General features: G+C 38.4%; 1 protein-coding gene across 1 annotated transcript; it reads left to right on the forward strand.

Moving 5' to 3' along the window:
• Positions 1-11,163: 11,163 nt before the first annotated feature.
• On the forward strand, positions 11,164-18,671 carry LOC140228341 (uncharacterized). Its single transcript, XM_072308568.1, has 2 exons — positions 11,164-11,456; positions 18,023-18,671. Exons 1-2 carry the CDS (start codon positions 11,164-11,166, stop codon positions 18,669-18,671), a joined length of 942 nt encoding a protein of 313 aa, XP_072164669.1.
• The last annotated feature ends 1,582 nt before the right edge of the window (positions 18,672-20,253 follow it).

Raw genomic sequence — 20,253 nt, forward strand, 5'->3', positions numbered from 1 at the left:
ATTTCACACGTCCTTTATGTAGCTTGTGTTTTAATTGACATAACTTTACGTTTTGTTATTGTCATTTTACTGCCTTTAAATCCTTTGTACATGAAATGTTTCCCTGACATAGATAAATAGAATGAATAAAAGGGAAAAGAATTACATTTAGGGCGGTGAATTGGCTCAGTCGGTAGCGCGTCTGCCTCACGATCCTAAGGACCCGGGTTCGAACCCGAGTCTGGACTGAGCAATGTTGTGTGTAATCATACTGTCCCCTCTAGCAAGAGGCAAAACACTCTGTCCCTCGGATAGGACATAAAATGGGGGTCTCGTGTATGAAAGAGTCACAGCTCATGCACGTAAAAGATCCCGCCTCATTCATTCATCGCAAAGAGCAGGGTGTTTCACCCGGTGAAGTGGTCCCACCTCACATTAACTGGACCCCATGTATATAGTAGTAGAATTGTGCAAAATTTGACTTAAGCATGAAACTTTCACCAGTGTTAGTACAAACCACAAGATTCATTTTAAGATCGGGAGGTAAGTCTGATTTGACCTCTGATGACCTCCAGAGGTCAATGAACTTTAAATATCAGAATATTGATGTTTGGAGGCATTTGTGAATGATAGGCCTAGATCCTGGTTACGCTGCAATAAATATGCATTTGTACTACAAAATCTTCCGATTCCACAGGGCATTGACAGGTTTCTACCTTTGAACTCTGATGACCTTTGGAGGTCAATGACCTCAAAATACACGTGTACCATAATATTGATCTGTGATGTTATTAGTTAATTATAAACATGGTTAAGATGTACAAAACAAGCATATCTGTTTTACAATGAAATTGTCTTCACATTCCAAAGAGCAAAGATAGATTACTACCTCTGACCTCTGGTGACCTTAAGAGGTTAATGACCTCAAAATATCATAATATTGATCTGTGGTGTCATTAGTTAATGATAAACATGGTTAAGATGTACAAAACAAGCATATCTGTTTTACAATGAAATTGTCTTCATATTCCAAAGAGCACAGACAGGGCTCTACCTTTGACCTCTGGTGATCTTCAGAGGATGTACAAAACAAACATATCTGTTTTACAATTGTAGCCAAGATGGCTACTAGCACATAAAACAAAGAATGGTATAGAATATAATAGAATAGAATAGGATAGAGAGTACAAGAAAACAGAACACTGCATTCGTTTTCCTAGTCACCCTGTGGCGTCAACATGCTCAGTATTTTCCCCTTCTTGGAGTTTATGAAACCGTTTATCTTCCTTTCAGCTATTTCCTTTTTTGTGTGTGTGTGTGTCAAAACCCCCTCTCCCAAGAAAAGTCTATGCATGGTCATAGGAATTTATGAGTTTGACAATAGGCTACTTTCCCCGCTAGTGGTCAGTTCCAATGGCTCTCCATCCCCAAAGTCCCGCACCAAATTACGGGGAATGACATGATGGCGTGTTTTTACCCTCTGATCCCCAAACATAAATGATCTTTCGAGCTGGCAGGTCGCCCTCCTGCCAGAATTTATCCCTCTAAAGAGCTTTTTACACTTGCAAATTTTTGCTTGGTCCTGTACCGACGGTGGGGCTGGGGGGGGGGGGGGGGTCTTAGCCCCACCAATAAGGAATTAATTTCTAGTGAGCACCACACCCCAATATAAGATTGAGCCAATGAAAAGCTTTAGGGAAAGGAAGTTTGTTAGGAAATTAGTTATAAAAAAAAAAAAACATGTTTGAGCCGAGAAATCAGAGTGGCAAGCACAATGAGAGCGGCTTCACACTATGTAGTGAAGCAAAGGCTGCAGAGTCAGAGTATTTTGGAAGTTTGAGGAACTTTGAGAATAGTTGGAGACCACAGAGATAAAGTCAGGAGCTCCCCTTCCTTGGTACATCATGCCCCCCTCCAAATCAATCAACTAATCTTTATCGACGCTGATTACACCATCGACCTACGCTGTAAATGTGATGACCAATCCAATATCTATCCGCCTCTGTACAATAAAATGGTTGCCGGCTTGGAGAAAGTCGTAAGGAGCTTTTGGGAACTTACACAATAATGACGTTGTCTTCATATATTCCAAAGAGCACAGACAGGTTTCTTCCTTTGGCCTCTGATTACCTTGACAGTTCAATGACCTCAAAGTATCAGAATATTGATGTTTGGCATCATTGATTAATGATAAACATGATGATGTTCTATAGAGAGCATGGTTGGCCCTATTTATTAATCTGGTCTGGTGCATACTGAAAACGGAAAAAGCATAAATAAAAAAAAAAAATCGACCACTGACTCTTGCCACTGCCTCGGAGCCCCTATACCCCATGCTTAGAAAACACACACACACACACACACATTCCGCCGCCCCTGTTTAGGTGTACTCTTTAGGAAAATTGAACATGGAATTGTGAAGTGCATGTCACCATGTCCCCAGGGAAGAAATTACACTGTATACTGCACTTGCAGATCTGTCAAACCTGTACCGCCCCACCCTGGAAAAAAGACAGCAAATGACAAATGCGATATATTTCTTATAAATGAAAAAAAAAATATTGCGCTGGTGATTCCAATGACATATCTCATTAGGATTGATTTCTACGCCATATTTTTTTTTTCCAGGAAAACATCAATAAATCGGAGTTGAGTAATTTGTCGACCCCCCCCCCCCCGCTAATGTAGGACAGTAGGTGTTTATATATATATATATATATATATATATATATATATAAGAGAAATCGTTTAAGAGGAATGACTAATTTACGTTTGAAGACATTTCAAGATATGTAGTCTGATTTGTTAAGGGGCAAATCATTCTACTGTTTGCAGTCTTGTAAACATACTTGTATCTTTAGCGAAAACTGTTCGAGTACATGGACGGTGACAAGTAGGCCCCTTTAATCAAATTATGTATGAACCAAATGGTTTCTTTTGAACATGTATTGTGTTGAAAAGTTCTTGGCAAAATTCAAGGGAAAATGTGTACATGAAAATTCTGATGTTAAAAGCATGTGATGGGAAATGTAAGCAGTATGTGCGAATGCTTCTATGTTTCCTTATTAATTGTTAGTGGGGAAAAGAAAAGAAAAGAGAAGTCTCGCTCTACAATGTCTATACACCACAACGCCTACGGATATCTAAGCTGGAGGTGGGTTGAAATATCTTGTTTAGAGCACCAACCTAAGTACAGATTAATTGGCACGCTATCTTTTGAAGAGAAACAATACTTTGTTTCACATTGTTAGTGGGAAAAAAAAAAGAAAAGAAAAGAAAAGAAAAGAAAAGAAAATGAAAGAAAACAGAAGTCTCGCTTCATGAGAGATGGTTAGATCCCGCTCTACACCACAACGCCTACGAGTGTATAGACTGGAGGTGGGTTGGAATGTCTCATATAGAGCACCAACAGTAAGTGCAGATTAATTGCAACGCTATCTTTTGAAGAGAAACAATACTTTGTTTCACACACGATGATACAATGATAGCAGAAAGACCACTGATAATCATCCACTCATGTGAAATCAAGCAGAAGTTCTCTCAAAACATTTCAAGAGGCATCTTGGTGAGTTACAGTCTGTTAAACATGTCGATATAATGTGAAAAACAAATTGAAGGCCACCTGCAATAGGCCACCTGCAATACAGCCTTGCATCTTCCGACATCACAACTTCACGTGAAATGATCAACACGTTCCATATACTCGTGATGGAGAGGGAAAATAATAAACAACATTGCAGGATTGATGCATTTCTGCCAAGACAACAGACGGGAACTGATTCCACGTAAAATACATAAACATGTACATATATGTATTTTGATTTCTCCATGCATTTTTCCCATATCATTAGACATTACACACAATCATTGCACACGTATACTTGATATGGTGTTCAGCTCACTGTGTGCAGACTGAGCACGACCCGATAATTCAGAACCTTTGCCTGAGAAAGGATTGTAGCCTGTCCCGCGAGTCAAAAAGAAGCTTTCTTATCATCTCGTGCATCCTGTACTCTATGTGCAATGCACCCATCATAGAGACAAGCTTGCCTTCACCCAGACTGTTTAGATATTGCCAATGGAAGACTCTGATGATCGCATACGAGTGGTTGTGCACCTGTAAGAACGCTGGTCTGACCTCAGGATGTCTATCCAGTTTAGTCGTGGTGGAGATCTGTGTGCCGATCCGTGCAATCGCGTGCTTCACTGAAGACGCAGATGCTGCCCTGTCTTGAAAGAGATCGAGGGTATACATCGAGACCAATACCCCGTTCACAGTCCCACTTTGTCTAGCACAACCTCCAGAGGTTGTGCTGTGTTCACGCCAGACGATGGGGACTGTGAACGGTCACGGCGTAAGCGTCTAGCACAAGTCTGGAGTGAGTCCGGCGTGAATCTAGCGTGAATGTCGTGCTAGACAGCCTAGCACGACTCTAGCACAACCTCTCAACCTCTAGAGGTTGTACTGTGTTCACGCCAGACGAGAGGACTGTGAACGGTCTCGACACAAACACGGCGTCAACATAGTCTGGTTTTGTTGCCGCCCTTAATGAAGTCACAGTTTTTGTCAAAGAATAAGGCCCATCAGCTTAACCTGCTACTTATTTTGTTGTAAGAAGCAGTAAATATTCTGGAAAGGAAATTAGTGTGAGAAAACGGTCTGAAAACCAGACTAGCGTAAACACAGCACACACTTCCACTGACCAGCCCAGTTTGTGGTGAAAAAAAAAATACTCTTCCACTGATTTCTATAGCACTGTATGCGGACCTCACTCTATACAGCAAGGGGACTCTGAACGAGGGTCTCTCTAACCACCCACTGAGTTTGTATAAAAAATAGCTAGTTTTCATCTAGCATGTCCTCCAGAGGTCCTCCTAGACTCGCAGGGGGACTGTGAACGGGGTACAATTTCAGCAGGAGGTTACACTGAATCATCACTTGTTAGCAGTGGCAGAGAGTTTTAACCGGATCATTCAGGTGATATTACCCGCTGCCAGCGTACCCTGATTCACACATTGGATGCAAACCGGATGGCCGCCATATTGGAAACAAGCAATATTTGGGCATGGGGGCACTACTCTTGGCCAGGCCCAATTGTTAAAGGTAGGGAATCCCATTTGCATGCCTTAAATGAAGAGTTGTATAAATACAGTGGTATGTTGAAGAGAGTATCATTTTAGAAACTCCCATAAAGTATTGAAAGTGGAAGGTAACATTTAGTACATTTTTATTGACCGTTAGATTTTGAATTGAATTTTTTTTTTTCGGGGCTCACCGTAAATTCCAGTACATTTTGGGAGGTCTGTAAAAAGTATCCCCTACCTTTAAGGAGTATCGAGTATAAAGAAGACAATTAGAGCAAGTAGTTCCACTCCTATTTGGACGTGAGGTACCTAAGGATGTCATCAAAAAATAAATGCCCCAAGTTGCCTGACTTCACTCTAAATTCGTTGGATTAAAAAATTAATCTAATAGACCATGAGGAGGGACAAATTTAAATAAGATTATTAATTTCAAATCTAATGGATTTAATTTCTAAGTCAATTAGACTAAAAATTGTAATCTTATGTGGATTTGTCCCTCTTCATTGTCTTATTAGATTACCTTTTTAATCCAACGATTTTAGAGTGTTGATGACTTAAACAATAACTGGATGGCAATAGCAAGACACAAAGACACAGGATTACTTCATGTGGAATGCATGTTAGGCCTCACAGTATGTCGTTTTCCAGATCGTCCATGACATCACTGTATGCTCCAGGACCACGAGTCATTCATCGGAACCATACAGCCCACGAGCTCGAAACTAGGTAGCATTGCCCATGAGCTTGACACTAAGTTTAGGCAAACCAGGCCCAAGAGAGTCCGACACATTGGGGAGGGGGGGGGGGGGAGGAGGTCCTCAAGACCTATACACTGAATAGATTAAGCTTTTTGAAATACATATAATAATCTCGTACCGTCGAGTGTCGAGTTCGCGGACCGCACAGCTTGTGGGCCTAATCATATTTGATGTCGAGCTCATGGACCTTGTTCATCTAGTGTTTAGGTCACAGGATGTATGACTCGTTGTCTGCGTAACTCATGGGCTGTACGACTCTTGAGTTTTTTGACTTGTGACGTACACCCTGATGAGGTGGGCCTGTTGTTTTCTGGTTAGCATCTTTCACCCTTTCATCCAGTTCAAGTGACTTTGCCATAGGTTACAGTTCGTTATTCCGAAGGTTCGTTATTCCGAAGGTTCTTTAGTCCGAAGGTTCGTTATTCCGAAGGTTCGTTATTCCGAAGATTTGAATGTGAAGATGTGTGATTTTTACTAATAAAAAAATTGATATACAGAATTCAGCAGTTTATATGAATAACAATCTTGTAAGAATTACGAGTTCATTGTCATTACTTGGTGTCATTATTGATTATAAATTATCTTGGCATAAAGATAATTGATTCAGTCTGTAATAAGATTTCTAAATGTATCGGTATTTTATACAAATTACGATATTTTCCTCACAATATTTTATGTATGATTTATAACGCTATTATATTAAGTCAACTTCAATATGGTAACATTGCTTGGGCGTGGAAATACATCAAATTATTCTATGGTCAGACTTTTCCGTCTGTAGAAGAAAGCAGTAAGAATTATATGTCACGCCAATTATTTTGCCTCCACTAAATCTCTTTTTATGAAATGTAATGTTTTAAGCATTTTTGAATTGAACAATTATAATATTGGTGTATTTATGTATTTATGTTTTAAAAATTGCCCCAAGTCTTTCTTCCTTGTTTCAATTAAATAGTGTTATTCACTCGTATTGTTTGAGAAATCCTCTGAATTATCATTTACCTCTTAATAAAACAAATGTTGGTTTACATTCTGTTTTGTATAGAGGACCTTTAATTTGGAATAACTTGCCACAGCCAGTTAAAATGAGTCCATCTTCAGATGTTTTTAAACGAAGATTTAAATCATTCTTATTGCTATGGAAAAAGAAAATTAATCTACACATTCGGGTATTACTCTGTGTTTGTTTGTTGTTTGTTTTTTGTCTCTTTATGTGTCTGTTGTAGAACATGTATTTTCAATTACTTTGGTTTTAATATCTATGAACATTTATTTGTACGACTTGATATGACTTTTATTATAAATGCTTTTGTTATGGTGGCAGCTGCTTATAACACTCTGTTTTTCTTGCTGTCTCCATATTCTGTTACGTTTGAATTGTCAATTTGAATTTATTTATATACCTTGTCTGAATGGTTTTTTTATCTGTTTGAATGAAATAAACGCGAATTGAATTCGAAAAAAAAAAAGATTCGTTATTCCAAAGGTTCGCTAATCCAAAAATGTGATAAGGTTCGTTATTCCGAAGGTTCATTAATCCGAAAATGAAATAAGGTTCGTTACTCCGAAGGTTCGTTAATCCGAAAATGACACAAAGCTCGTTATTCCGAAGGTTCGTTGCGGACCCTATTTCACATCGGATCAACGAACCTTCGGACAACGAACCCTATTTCATTTTCGGATTAACGAACCTTCGGAATAACGAACCCTATTTCTTTTTCGGATAAACGAGCCTTCGGAATAGCGAACCCTATTTCATTTTCGGAATAACGAACCTTCGGAATAACCCCACAAATGTTCGGATTAACTAACCTTTTTCATTTTCGGATTAACGAACCTCTAGGTATAGGGAATTTGTGTGTTTCGGATTAACGAACCTTCGGAATAACGAACAGCACCCTTGCCATATGCCTGTTCACATACTATTAAGCATCAACCCAAAATATGGTACTCCTCTCCCCACCTTCCATGTTTAAGCGTACAAATTTTGTCTAGTGCAAATTGAATAATGTTGCACATAATTTCATGCAAGCTAGGCTGCATAACTAACCCAAACATAAATATTATATTTGAGGTCACTGCCATCACTGAAGACACGTAAGATTCATATCTGAAGTAATTGACCGCTCACATTCCCGAGACCTTTTACTATGAACCAATGCTCTGTGGAATATGCGTACATGCTTTGATTATAACGACAAGGCGTGATTTGTACATGATTAAGCCAAACATCAATATTTGTAATCCTACACAAATTTTGATATTCTGTAAGTCTGACCTCACATTGTCCTTAGATGTCAAAGTTGGATATACACAGGGTAATGACCAATGTTCTGTGGAATGAGAAGACACTTTTATTGTAGCATAAATGCTTATAGCATAATGCATGATTGCACACCAGGTATACAGTTAACCATTGAATATACGTCAAATATCAATATTCTGATATTTTGAGGTCATTGACCTGTCACAGTCCTCAGAGGTCATAGGCAGAGACATGTAAATAATTTCCCTTGATCTGAGGAATAGGAAAGCGATTCAGTTGTAACACAAATGAATTTTTAAGACATCGTTATCATGTTTATCATCAACCAATTGCACCAAATATCAAAATTCTGATAATTCGAGGTCATTGATCTCTGGAGGTCATCAGAGGTCAAAGGTTGAAACCTGTCTGGGTTCTATGGAACATGAAGACAATTCCACTGTAACAAAAAAATTAGTTTTTAGTACATCATTACCATATTTAGCATTCATTAATGACGCAAAATATCAATTTTTATCAAATTTTGAGGTCATTGACCTTTGGAGGACATCAGAGATCAATTCAGTCTTACTTCCCGATCTTGAAATGATCTTATAACATGTACTAACACTGGTGAAAGTTTCATGCTTTAGTCAAATTTTGCACAATTTTTCGGCTTATCTGCTCTACTAATTTAAGACCAGCTTAGCATAGTTGAATATTGGTTATCCAGCCATCTTCTCAGATCGAAATGAACAAACAATTACATCGATCCACTTACCAATAATGGCAACATTACTTTGTGGAGCGCTATGCCAATACAGGAATGCACCATCTTTTTCTATGTGTATGACTCTTTGAATTTATTTTTTAAAAGGCATTACTCTTTAATCTGCAGTACTTAGGACAAATCAAGTCAAACTTCAGAAATTGCCTATAGTCTGTATTATGTTAAATTAAATCTGGCTTGTGAACTTCTCTTCGAATAAGTAGACAATAAACCACCATGATGTTTACCAGCTATAGAATGAACAATGCAGCCATTATGTCAGTATGTGGTAAGATATCCACTTCTGCGTTATGATGACTCATTCAACAATGATTAGTTAAGCTAATTTCATTCTATCTATGCACGGATCCTTTTCCAGCCAGCACAGGCTGTTTTTCACTTGGTCTGAGTCAATAAAGCAAATATTATAGTCGGGCCTAAATGAATATGATTACAATCAAATATGATCATTCATAAGCATCAGAAACATGCCAATGAATAACACTGAACACGTTTTTGTAATCAAACATTTTCGAACACCTTTTGAAAGAGTATGTATATAACATATTCCTATTACAGACATACATATATATATATATGTATATGGTCTGGAACAATCCTATTCATATTATGAAAGTAACTGTGAGCATGTTGTGTATGTGTGTTGTGTGTGTCAGTAGTCAGTATGCATGTGTGTGCGTGCATGTGAGTGTGTTTGTGTGTGTGTGTGTGTGTGTGTGTGTGTGTGTTGGAGTCTTTGTTATTTGTCTATTATTCCCAAGATTCATAAATCAGAAAATGAAATAAGGTTCGATATTCTGACGGTTCGTCAAGCCGAAATTGGAATTAGGTTCGTTTATCCAAAACTGAAAACAAAAAACAAAAAAATTGTATATGTTTGATCATATTGTTAAAAAAGAATTGTAAATTATGCCACACGTACAGAGAATAGATCAAATCATATCAAATCGTATCAAATAATTTGAAATTTTTATCAATGTGTACAGATCTGACTACTATTACTATTATTATTATCATCACGATAATCATTCTTATGATTATTTATCTATTCATTTGACATTTCAGCATAAACTAAAACAGACAATCACATTTATTATAATGAATGTGGTGATTCTAGGTGCAGACCCCTGGTTGCCAGGAGAGAAAAAGGCAAACTTTTGATCATCGAGTCTCGAGGCCTTCCTCCCCGACCAGTGCATGCACCCGGAATCAGCTATATCAATGTAAAACAATCATATATTAATATCAAATGATACATAATAACGCTTGACAAATATATAATTCAAGTACAAATAAAGAAAAATATACATAAGCCTATAACTACAATCTGTCACTTGAGAAAATGCGTTTTATACTGTAATCTTACTTCAGGCTATAAGCAAAACTGAAGTTTCGCTCTCTATATTTTGGTAACAAACATCACGTGGAACAATGTGCTCAACACTTCCTCAGACACTATTTTATTTGGGCGGGGTTGTAACAGCCAAATCAACAACTGCTCTTGTGTCAATAGGTCACAGTACAAATGAAATAAATAAGGCCTACAAAATCAGAGCGATTCATACATTTTCATATTCAAAAGTTAAAACTCACGCATGAGCGAAGTTCATTTGGCCTGTTGTACAAAAAAAAAAAAATCAAAATAAAACCATTACATAGAGTCAACGGAAGGCTGTCCCAAAATATTAGTGGAATATCTGTGAAAAATATCGGGAACAATTAAGTAGTTGAATGTTTGCTGCACATCTCTCGGTACTGAATGACCACAAAACTAGTTGAATTATTTTAGGCTAGAAATAACGTAGTTTAAGAATGATGATTATGTTGCAGATATGCTACTAGTGATTCTAAATGCCAAAAAGCGCTTGGAACAAAATGTCCTTGGAGTATTAATTGACATTGCGTTATCTCCAAAGAACATAATATTAGTGATGTTTGTTTCAGAGTTAGCAGGATAATAAAAGCATATGCACACAAACACACCAACGCAGATACACACACACACACACACACACACATATGTATGCACATATATATATGTATGTATATATATATATATATATATATATATATATAACCATATGTACATATAATTATGTGACTAAACGTATGATTATCTTTCCCCATATTGCATACTACAGATTTAACGGCTCGCAAGGAAAACAAACAGAGGCCGAATTCTCAAGATGGTCAAAGGCCACTTTTATTCGCACGCAACTCGTTGAACAGGCATTATACACAGAGCAGTCTCACTTTGGTTTTATAATTCTGTAAAGTGAAGACGTATTCCCTTCACCATCATCGCAATGTTTCATGTACCGAATGACAACCCTCGCAGAAAAAATGGAGGTCGGGCAATTCTGTGGATGATACCAAGATCGATCTCGACGGCGTTTGCGAAATGCATGTCGGGGATTCCAGGCTGCGAGGTGTGGATAGAACCGTTTGGCATCAGCCACTTGGGAATGACGCTACTGGAGAAACATGGGATCACAGACTGTCCCATGAGCTATGATGGCCACGAGAGGGAGTTCAAGTTAACTGCCCAGGAGCTAGAGAACTTTGCACCCGGAACCACTTTCTTTCCAGATAGACTACCGTAAGTTTACTAAGCGTCTTCGACTCCTGTTCACCAAGGCGTGTAAATGATTAATTTTCAGTAATGACAAATGGTTAAATATTTGGACTTAAAGATCAGTTCATCCGTATGTAATTATATTAGGTGTTACAAAAATAAACATTTCCCACTTTTGATCCTTAATAGTTCAAAAATACACATCAGGTAACACTGACATTGATATGAGCAAAAGCGGAATAGTGTACAATTTTTTGAAGGTAAATTCCTTTAACGGCGCTAGTCGTTAAAAGGGGTTTACACTCGCTCATGGGATCGTTTTTTGCCTTTTAAGGGCATCCGGCGCTAGTCGGAGCCTGAGAGCAGGCGGCATACGCAAAGAGCGCCGCCGAAAACATGAACGAGTGATCTCCTTTGATGGTTCCCGATGGCGCAACCGCATTAGGACGCTTAGCAGTGCGCGTGGGAAAGCTGAACATTTAGCGTGGGAAAGTTTAGCAGTTAATGTGAGAAGGGATCATTCTGTACGTGGATTTCACGGAGAGAGCATCAATTTCGGGCCCCCCATAACCACCCCTACACTTTTTCCTGTTAAAAATGCGTTGATTATTTGTGAAAGTTGTCGATACACAAGTAAATTTGGAATTACTCGTAGTATAATTAAATGCCTATTGACCTATCGATGTGGCAGGTAATAGACATTGAGGAAAGTTGTGCTGTACAGCCAAAATTAATTATTGAATTAATAGGAATTTAATTTTTGTATCTTATAGTTTGAGATCGTTGTCCTTAAACAAGTGTGGACGGATATCGCGCTAAAAGCGGATTATAGGTCCGAGTGATGAGGGAATCGCAATGTGTGATCGTCTAAGGGATCCCAGACAAGACTACCTTGTTGTCGACGTCTAGCTTGGCAGGTTAGGGCTTTTCCGCCATTTTTTCCTTTAAGGTTTTTTTTTTTTTTTTTTGGCAGTTTTTCCCCCAATCCTGGGGTCTCCTTCCCTCCGGGGACGCGCGCGGCTCCGCGCCGTGGACGCGCGGCGGCGCTGAGGCTGTGTTCCTCACGGTACGGTGGGCCCATGGTGTGACTCAAATCTGGGTGGCGTCGCTCACAGAACTCTTACACATAGAAGAATCATTAGCCACCCGTTCTGTCGCCGTCGCTCGACTGGTTGTCACGTGACGTCCGCCATTTTGCTTAGCAACACTTTTTTGTGTGGAAGGCCGTAGCGCCATTCATTGACCGTGCTTTTCTGACATTTCGAACTGAGCCAGGCACTAAAATGCCTTATTGTGCGGCTATAAACTACACAAATCGTTTGGCAGGAGGATGTTGAAAGACTTTTCACAGGTGAGTTTGACACTGGTAAGCCATGATGAGAATGACAAGTGAATTAATGCCCCTAATTACGTTATACATTCAGGCGGATCGTGATCTGGCTTACTTGAGCTCAATCATTACGTAGTCCCAAACACTCGATTCTGTGTTTGGCGTGTATGCTGTCTGTTTATCTCTGTTAAAAAAATTGAACTAGGGCCTGGTCTACGTTGTGTGGAAGGGAAAACAGTATTGTAAATTACATGTAAACGTACTCGTGTAAATCTGATTTAAGATGTACATGTAGATTTGTTTTATAGACTAAAATATGTTATTAGTTAAGGATATGGGCTAAAATTTTGTTAAACTTTACCTCTGAATTGGCCAGATCCCACCCCAAGGACATAAAGGTTGTGATTCTCTTCCGAATACAACAAAGTTAGGGGTAATGATATGATTAATATATTGTACGGGGAACCAGGGAGGTGGTCTCTCTGGGTGCGCGTGCATGTTATCAATACTGTGCAGTTTGTATGATTCAACTACACACACCACACTGCATTCCATTGATTAATAGCTGCACCATCCAGAATTCACCTGCTACAGCTGTACATGTGCGATGTAGAAACCTATCTGCTTTTGTGCTCAGTTGAACCTTATCCGTGGCATGTGCAAGGGTGCCGATATGTAAAGTTAAATTCATCTTTAATCCTAAGACTCCTATTCTAGGGGTTAGTACTATTTCATCATGTACCAACTTATTCTTGGCTGTTTAATAGTTTTAGCTACACAGTAGTACACTGTACCTTATGGGTACTGGTACATAATTCTATAGAAAACTTGCATATTTTTAATCTTATCAGGAGCATTCACATGCAATCATCTTGCATATCAAGTTTTAATATTGTAGTTGCACATGTTTAAGAGGTCTTGCAATTCTGATATGGTAGTAATTTTCACGTGTACACATGTTCTCTCCGTGTTAAAAATCCTAGATTTCCAAAAAGTGATGTTGCTCTTCACCAAAGATGGACTGAACATGAGAAGAGACCACTGGACTCCAAAGCCCTTCTCCACCTAGTGTTCCCACCACTTCAAAGAAAACACTTCGATTACTCAGGCCAGACAACAAGGCTGCAGCCAGTGTCCATTATTCATGGACTTTGGGTTGTTGCCATGTATTGCATCTTAGTTCATTACCGTATACATGGTACATGCATTTGAATTGGTGATATGTAATAGTTGTCATATTTGTGATATTTTTCTTGCCTACATATTGTTACCACATTATTTTCTCATACCATGAGGTAGCATGTTTTCATAGGCCTTCACAAGGATTTCATTTTGAATCACCCTTGAAGCTAACAAGAGCAAGTGAAAATCTATACGGATGTACTGCCTTTGATATTGTTGCCAAGAATGCCTTTGATGTTCTTGCTGGACAATGTCCATTGTTCATGGATTTTATGTTGATTTTCATGATTATAATAGTTGTCAGAAATTTGCGATACTGGTTGTCTCACCTACATTATGTCTATAAGCCAGTTCAGGGTTAGCTCACTGGCACATTGGTACAAATGACCATTCTTCTTTCTCAGTTGATTAGGCACTTCATGAGTTTTCAAACGAGAGAAGGTATTTCAGCTTACCCGACGTAAAAATTTATGGAATTAATCAGTCGTGTTCAAACAGAGAATGAACTTGCCTAGACCAGGTGACCAGGATGAGCCATCAATTAGCACTTCTGAAATCATCCATTTCATTATTTTGCATCAAATGTATTAACAATCTTTTTCTATTGATACTGTCAACTACTAGTACACTGTACCACTTTTGCTGTCAGGTGGATGTGCTGGCAAGCACCACTCATAATGATCACTTAATCATTACATCACAGATGCTTATCTTAGTGAATAAAAACACCAACATCGAACATGCTCTGCCGGTACAGAGCTATTACCTTTTTCTGCTCATGCTCACAGCGGAACCCCGAACTGGCTTATTATTGGCATGCTTCCAAGGCATGTATTGCCTGTGATTATAGTCATCGTACAGTGTGTTATGTATAATAATGGTACTTCTGGCAAATTAGTAGTACACTTGTATGTCACTGTTCTGTGGTTGATTCTCAGCAATCAACATTGACCTTGATAATTGTAAAATACATTTAAAAAAAAAAATCAGTAAAACTAACTGTTTATCTTTGCTTTCTGTTTTATATGGGAAAAAATCTTAAAAGGAGTTCATGGTTGTGTGTGTGTCTGTGTGTGTGTGCATGTGAATATACATTGCATTCATTATACATGTATATATAGGCCTATATATATGTACATGTGTATATATATACATATACATATATATATATATATATATATATATATACAGTATATTCACATATATATATATATATATACATGTATATATATATATTGAGTAGGTAGTCCACATGTTAACATGATGATCAAAAACAAAAACAAAACAGGAAGAAAGTTCATGCTGTATTCATCAGCAGTTTATTTCTCCACAAATTTTCAAACGATTCACTCTTTCTGTAGAAAGTATCAACACTTGAGAAAGAGCGAATCGCTCAAAAAATTTTGTGCAGAGATAAACATGGTGAATAAAGTATGAACTTGTTCCAGTTTTGTTTTTGCTTTATCATAAGTGCAAAAAGTTTGTTTACTATACATATATATATATATGTACGTGTGTATATATATATATATATATATATATATATACATGTAAAATCAGTTGTATAAACACCGCAGGAGCCCAAAAAAAAAAATTGGAATGACATTTTGGTCAAAGACCTTTATCAAAATCTTTGATAAAGGTCTTTGACTGAAAACATCAGTCCAATTTTTTGGCTCCTGTGGTGTTTATACGACTGATTTTACTCTTGATATCTATTTACTACACACCGACGCAGAACTTTCATATTTTGATTTATGAATACACACACAGTATAAGTAGTCCACATGTCGGTGCAATAATATGATATCAATATCGTGACCAAAAAAAAAGAAAAAAATTAGTCCATGCTCATCCCCAACAATTTGTTTTGGCACACAAATTTTGCTCTTTCTCAAGTGTTCTTGCGAATTGCTCGAAAATTTGTTTGCTGAAATAAATTGGTGTTGGTCAGCAAGAACTTGGTTTCTGGTTTACACCTTCATACAGACACACATGTATGCCTATATTGCTTCCTGTGTGTTGTGCATTCGTGTTGACTACATATACATGTACAGTACTCCTAATAATGATAAAAATGATAATACAATGTACATGTAACAAGAATATAGGTAATCAAATAGTGTTGTCATCCAAATATGTAATATGCTGAGTATAATCATTTATGTCAGATTGGGAAGATGTATTGCACGTATCATATCCACAAATCATTGATTTTTTTTTTTGATTTTTTTTTTTGATTTTTTTTTTTAACGGGACTGACTGGAAAATTTAATTTGACTTGTTTATGGGAGAAAATAAAATAATAGCATAAACACACACCTTCTTACCATATCATTGGAGGGAAACCACATAGAGCAAGACATGGGATTGGGAGGGGATGGGAAAAAGGGCAGAACAAGCAGCTTGAATTTTATACCAAAGCAGATCACATCTCCGAAGTCAAATAGATCTATCCGAAAGGGGGGAAAAAAAAACAACTCTTTAAATACAGACTACTTTCAGGGAAAAGTGTGAAATAAAAAACATAAATGAGTACATGAAGCTGAGGTCAACGCTGGATTGGGAAGTACGAGTTTGACAGTTTACAAGTTCAAGTAAGTATCAAGGGCTAGGGGCTGCCATACTGTCCGATCAGTGAGTTGACCGTACCGTACTCGCGAGGAGCTGCGGAGGTTTTGCTAAGCAACATGGCGGCGTGTGCACTGAAAGCGGTGCGCAGTGGCGACACCGAGCTCAGCGGGTTGTGAATGGGTGTGATTCTTCTATGTGTAAGAGTTCTGTGGGCGTCGCTTCGTGTTCAGGTGCGGTGCTGCGCGTCTTTTCTGGTGGGGATTGGTAGAGACGGAAAGTGTTCATTTCTGGGCCTCTGCGCAGATGTAGTTTATACAGTACATGAAATGTTTTCCACTTGTTATGTCAAACTCATAGGGAAGGTTGTATTTCGGAATGTTTGTTTTATTAACAATTGTTATTGTGGCCATTTATGCATCAAGAGGCACCGTGAGGAAAGCCGGCGGGTCACGGACGCGCCCGCCTGTGACTAGTGCCGAGCACTTTCCTGATGCAGGGGGCTTTTGTATATGGGTCTGTACGCGCTTGTGGGTTCCGAGCTGAGTGGGCTCGCCTGTCAATCAGAGAAGTCCATTGTAGTTATACTCGATGGGGATACTTCTCGGATTACCATGCAGGGAGTCCTCCGACAAGGGCCTAAGAGGCAAGGCGGGATCCCGGGTGCTTGTCTGTAGGTGGCCCGTACGCAGAGAGCACTGCCATATGTTGTATTCCACGGTGGCAGTGCAGATGCTCGTCATGAGATGAATACAAATTCGCGGAGAGAAAACCCGGGTCCTTCCAGAGTTAGACATAGCAGTGGCGTGTTTGAAAGCATTTACTACTTGGATAATATTTCTGTTTGTCGATGTAAAATTCCCGAATCCTGAAACCGGAAAGTATAATTATGTATAACAAGCATTGGTATGATCATGTTGCTACTTTCTCGTCTATAAAGTGTAAAACCCTATCATGTTATCATGAGTAACTATGTTATGCAATGTGGTAAGCACTTTTTGTTTTGGTAAACTTGTACTCTCCAATAAATCCACGAACATGCATACGCCATTCTCAGTTTGTATTATGTCGGAAGTGCAGTGAGTGTAATTTGAAAATAATAGCATAAATCGGTTTCACTGAATGTTCTCTGAAATGCAAATGCATGTTGATTTGTGTCGATTTATGATACCCACAACATCACTTTTGCGGTGAAACGAATATCTAGAAGCATTCCATACATTCAAAAAAATTTCTTCTATTTTTCTTCATATTACTTGGATACGGTATGAACGTCAACAGCTTCATCAACTATACCACAGTGCTTCCAGGTGTCTTTCTAAAGGAGTAGGTATGATGTGAGGTCACATTTAAGTCTATATGCCTACATGAAGTTTAAAGAAAAATGGACAATACCTACTATGCGACAGGGGAAAAACTAAGAATTCACAATTTTATGAGAAAACACTATTCACAGTAATTATATTATGTAAAATCATGATTTATGGTTTCATTTGTATCTTTAAAGGTTTGCATCTATCAAGAAAAAGTTGGAGGAATCAACTAGTAAATATGTTTTCGTTAAGGATGAATGCTATGCCATGTCAAGTGATCAGAGACGGCAGTTCATCCCAAAAGGATACCAACACGCCTTCATTATCCGGCACCCTCTACTAGTGTACAGGTCTATGAGAAAGGCGTCCTTCGCACAGTATCTAGAAGGCGGCATTCTGAAGTTCAACGAAACTGATGAAAGTTCCTTCGACTTCCGCCCCTATGCCAAGGAGTATGACCTAAATGCCGTCTTCCAGCAGCATCACGAGCTCTGGACCTACATACGAGATCGTATCAACCCGTCACCCTTGGTCATCGATTCGTCTGCTCTTCTCACCAACCCCGCCCCGATACTTCGAGAGTTCTGTGAAGCCGTGGGTTTCCCCTACTCAGAGTCGCTCCTGCAATGGTCCGAGTCGCCTGAGGTAGCCAAGTTATGGAAATGGCCAGGTGATGATATCTATAAGAATAAAGCCTTCTTGGGCGTGTCCATGAACAGCACCCATTTCACTCCACCAGCAGCGGTGCCACCCTGGGAGGAGGTAACAGACGATGTGCGGGAGCTCGCCGAGAAAGCGATGCCGTACTACGAAGACATGCTTAAACATCGGCCTATTGAGTAGTCAGTAAAAATGGTTTATCGGTCTTTACTAAACAAGCACATCATGTTACAAAATCTTGAAAGGAAGCAGTGCATATGCTGAGTACATCATTTGAGAAGGTAGTAAACATGACCTCTTCTGTTACAGTCACAAAGTAGTTCAATTTTAGGCAAGAATTTTTATGACTTTGTGCAATACAAACCTGCCATGAAGGGGATCACCGAATTACATAACAGTGTACAAATCTATCAAGCTAATTAAAAAGTGTAACTATGAATGCAGCTTTTATAGTTGTTGTTTTTTCGGCTGTTGTATTTTTTGGGAATGATAATGATAATGAAAGGACATTTATATTGCGCAGCTACTATAATAATATACTCTACTGCGCATTACAAAATGACATGCATACAAGAAATTCAAACAGAAAATACACTACTTCAAGAGATGACTTTTTAACCTCGCCTTAAACTCATCAATTGTGACAGCTTGTCTTACAAACAAAGGGAGATTATTCCATGATTTTGGTGCAGCGTACAAAAATGCCCTGTCACCAAGAGTAACTTTTGATTTCCCCGATGGATATTTCAATAATGTTTGATCCCGTGAACTCCGAAGATGATAAAATGTTTGAAGTGATGTTTTTAACTCTACAAGTTCCTGTATGTACACTGGTGCTGTACCATGAATGGCTCTATATACAATTAGCAGAGTTTTAAATATGATTCTCTGCTTTACAGGCAACCAATGTAATGCACGTAGTAATGGACGACAATGAGAACAATTATTGTGACTCTCAGATTTCTTTATTATTGAGATGAATCATCAATAAATGGATTATTTCTGTACAGTTTTGATATCACTTTTATTCCATCGTGATTTAACGATAATTTAGTTCAATGGCACATTTTGGCAGTTTTTAAACATTTCTCGACTAAGAGGACATTGCGTTACCCATCAATTTACGACTACTTGTTCTTTACGTCGTTATAGATAAAGCTATATATGGACTATAGACCTATAGGCATTTGGTTGTATATAGATCACAACATATTCACAATGAAGACGGAACATTATCCTGAGATGGTTAGTTGTTCCACGGGAAAGTTGTTACATGATAACATTCTCGAAATCTAAACAAAAGATGGCGTTATTATTACATCAAAACATATATCCAACGACATCTGCGTGCAATATTTGATCATTCCTGAATATTATATGAAGAAGTTAGCTCCAAAAACATTTTTTCAAGTGTCTGAGACAAAATGTCTACATATTCATTCTTTTTTTATTTCATGAAAATGATTCACGTCCAGTGAATTATGGGTAGGGCTTATGTGGGTGAAGGAAGTGTGTTTTGGCCGTCTTTTGGTGGGTGTAGCACCGTCTGATGTTTGAGTGTGGATGAAGCACGTGTGTTTAAAGTTATTCAATGCGTACTGGGTCAGGTTGTTTACACTATAACAACTTGCCCTTTCTGTTGAGTATTATTGAGGTGCAGCAACTTACCCCGAAGAAATGTCAATTTAGTTACTATTTGTTAAGTATAACAAGTCTAATCTAGAATGTCATGTGGGTTTTATTACATTTCTGTGCCGTTATGATC

The sequence above is a fragment of the Diadema setosum genome, chromosome 5 (genome assembly GCF_964275005.1).
Source record: "Diadema setosum chromosome 5, eeDiaSeto1, whole genome shotgun sequence".
In the NCBI taxonomy this organism is placed as follows: Eukaryota; Metazoa; Echinodermata; class Echinoidea; order Diadematoida; family Diadematidae; genus Diadema; species Diadema setosum.

Excerpts from the sequence above, each read along its gene's own strand:
- LOC140228341 (XM_072308568.1), top strand. The coding sequence starts at position 11,164 with ATGTTTCATGTACCGAATGACAACCCTCGCAGAAAAAATGGAGGTCGG. Across the intron at positions 11,457-18,022 it reads TTCTTTCCAGATAGACTACC|GTTTGCATCTATCAAGAAAA; the intron begins GTAAGTTTACTA and ends GTATCTTTAAAG.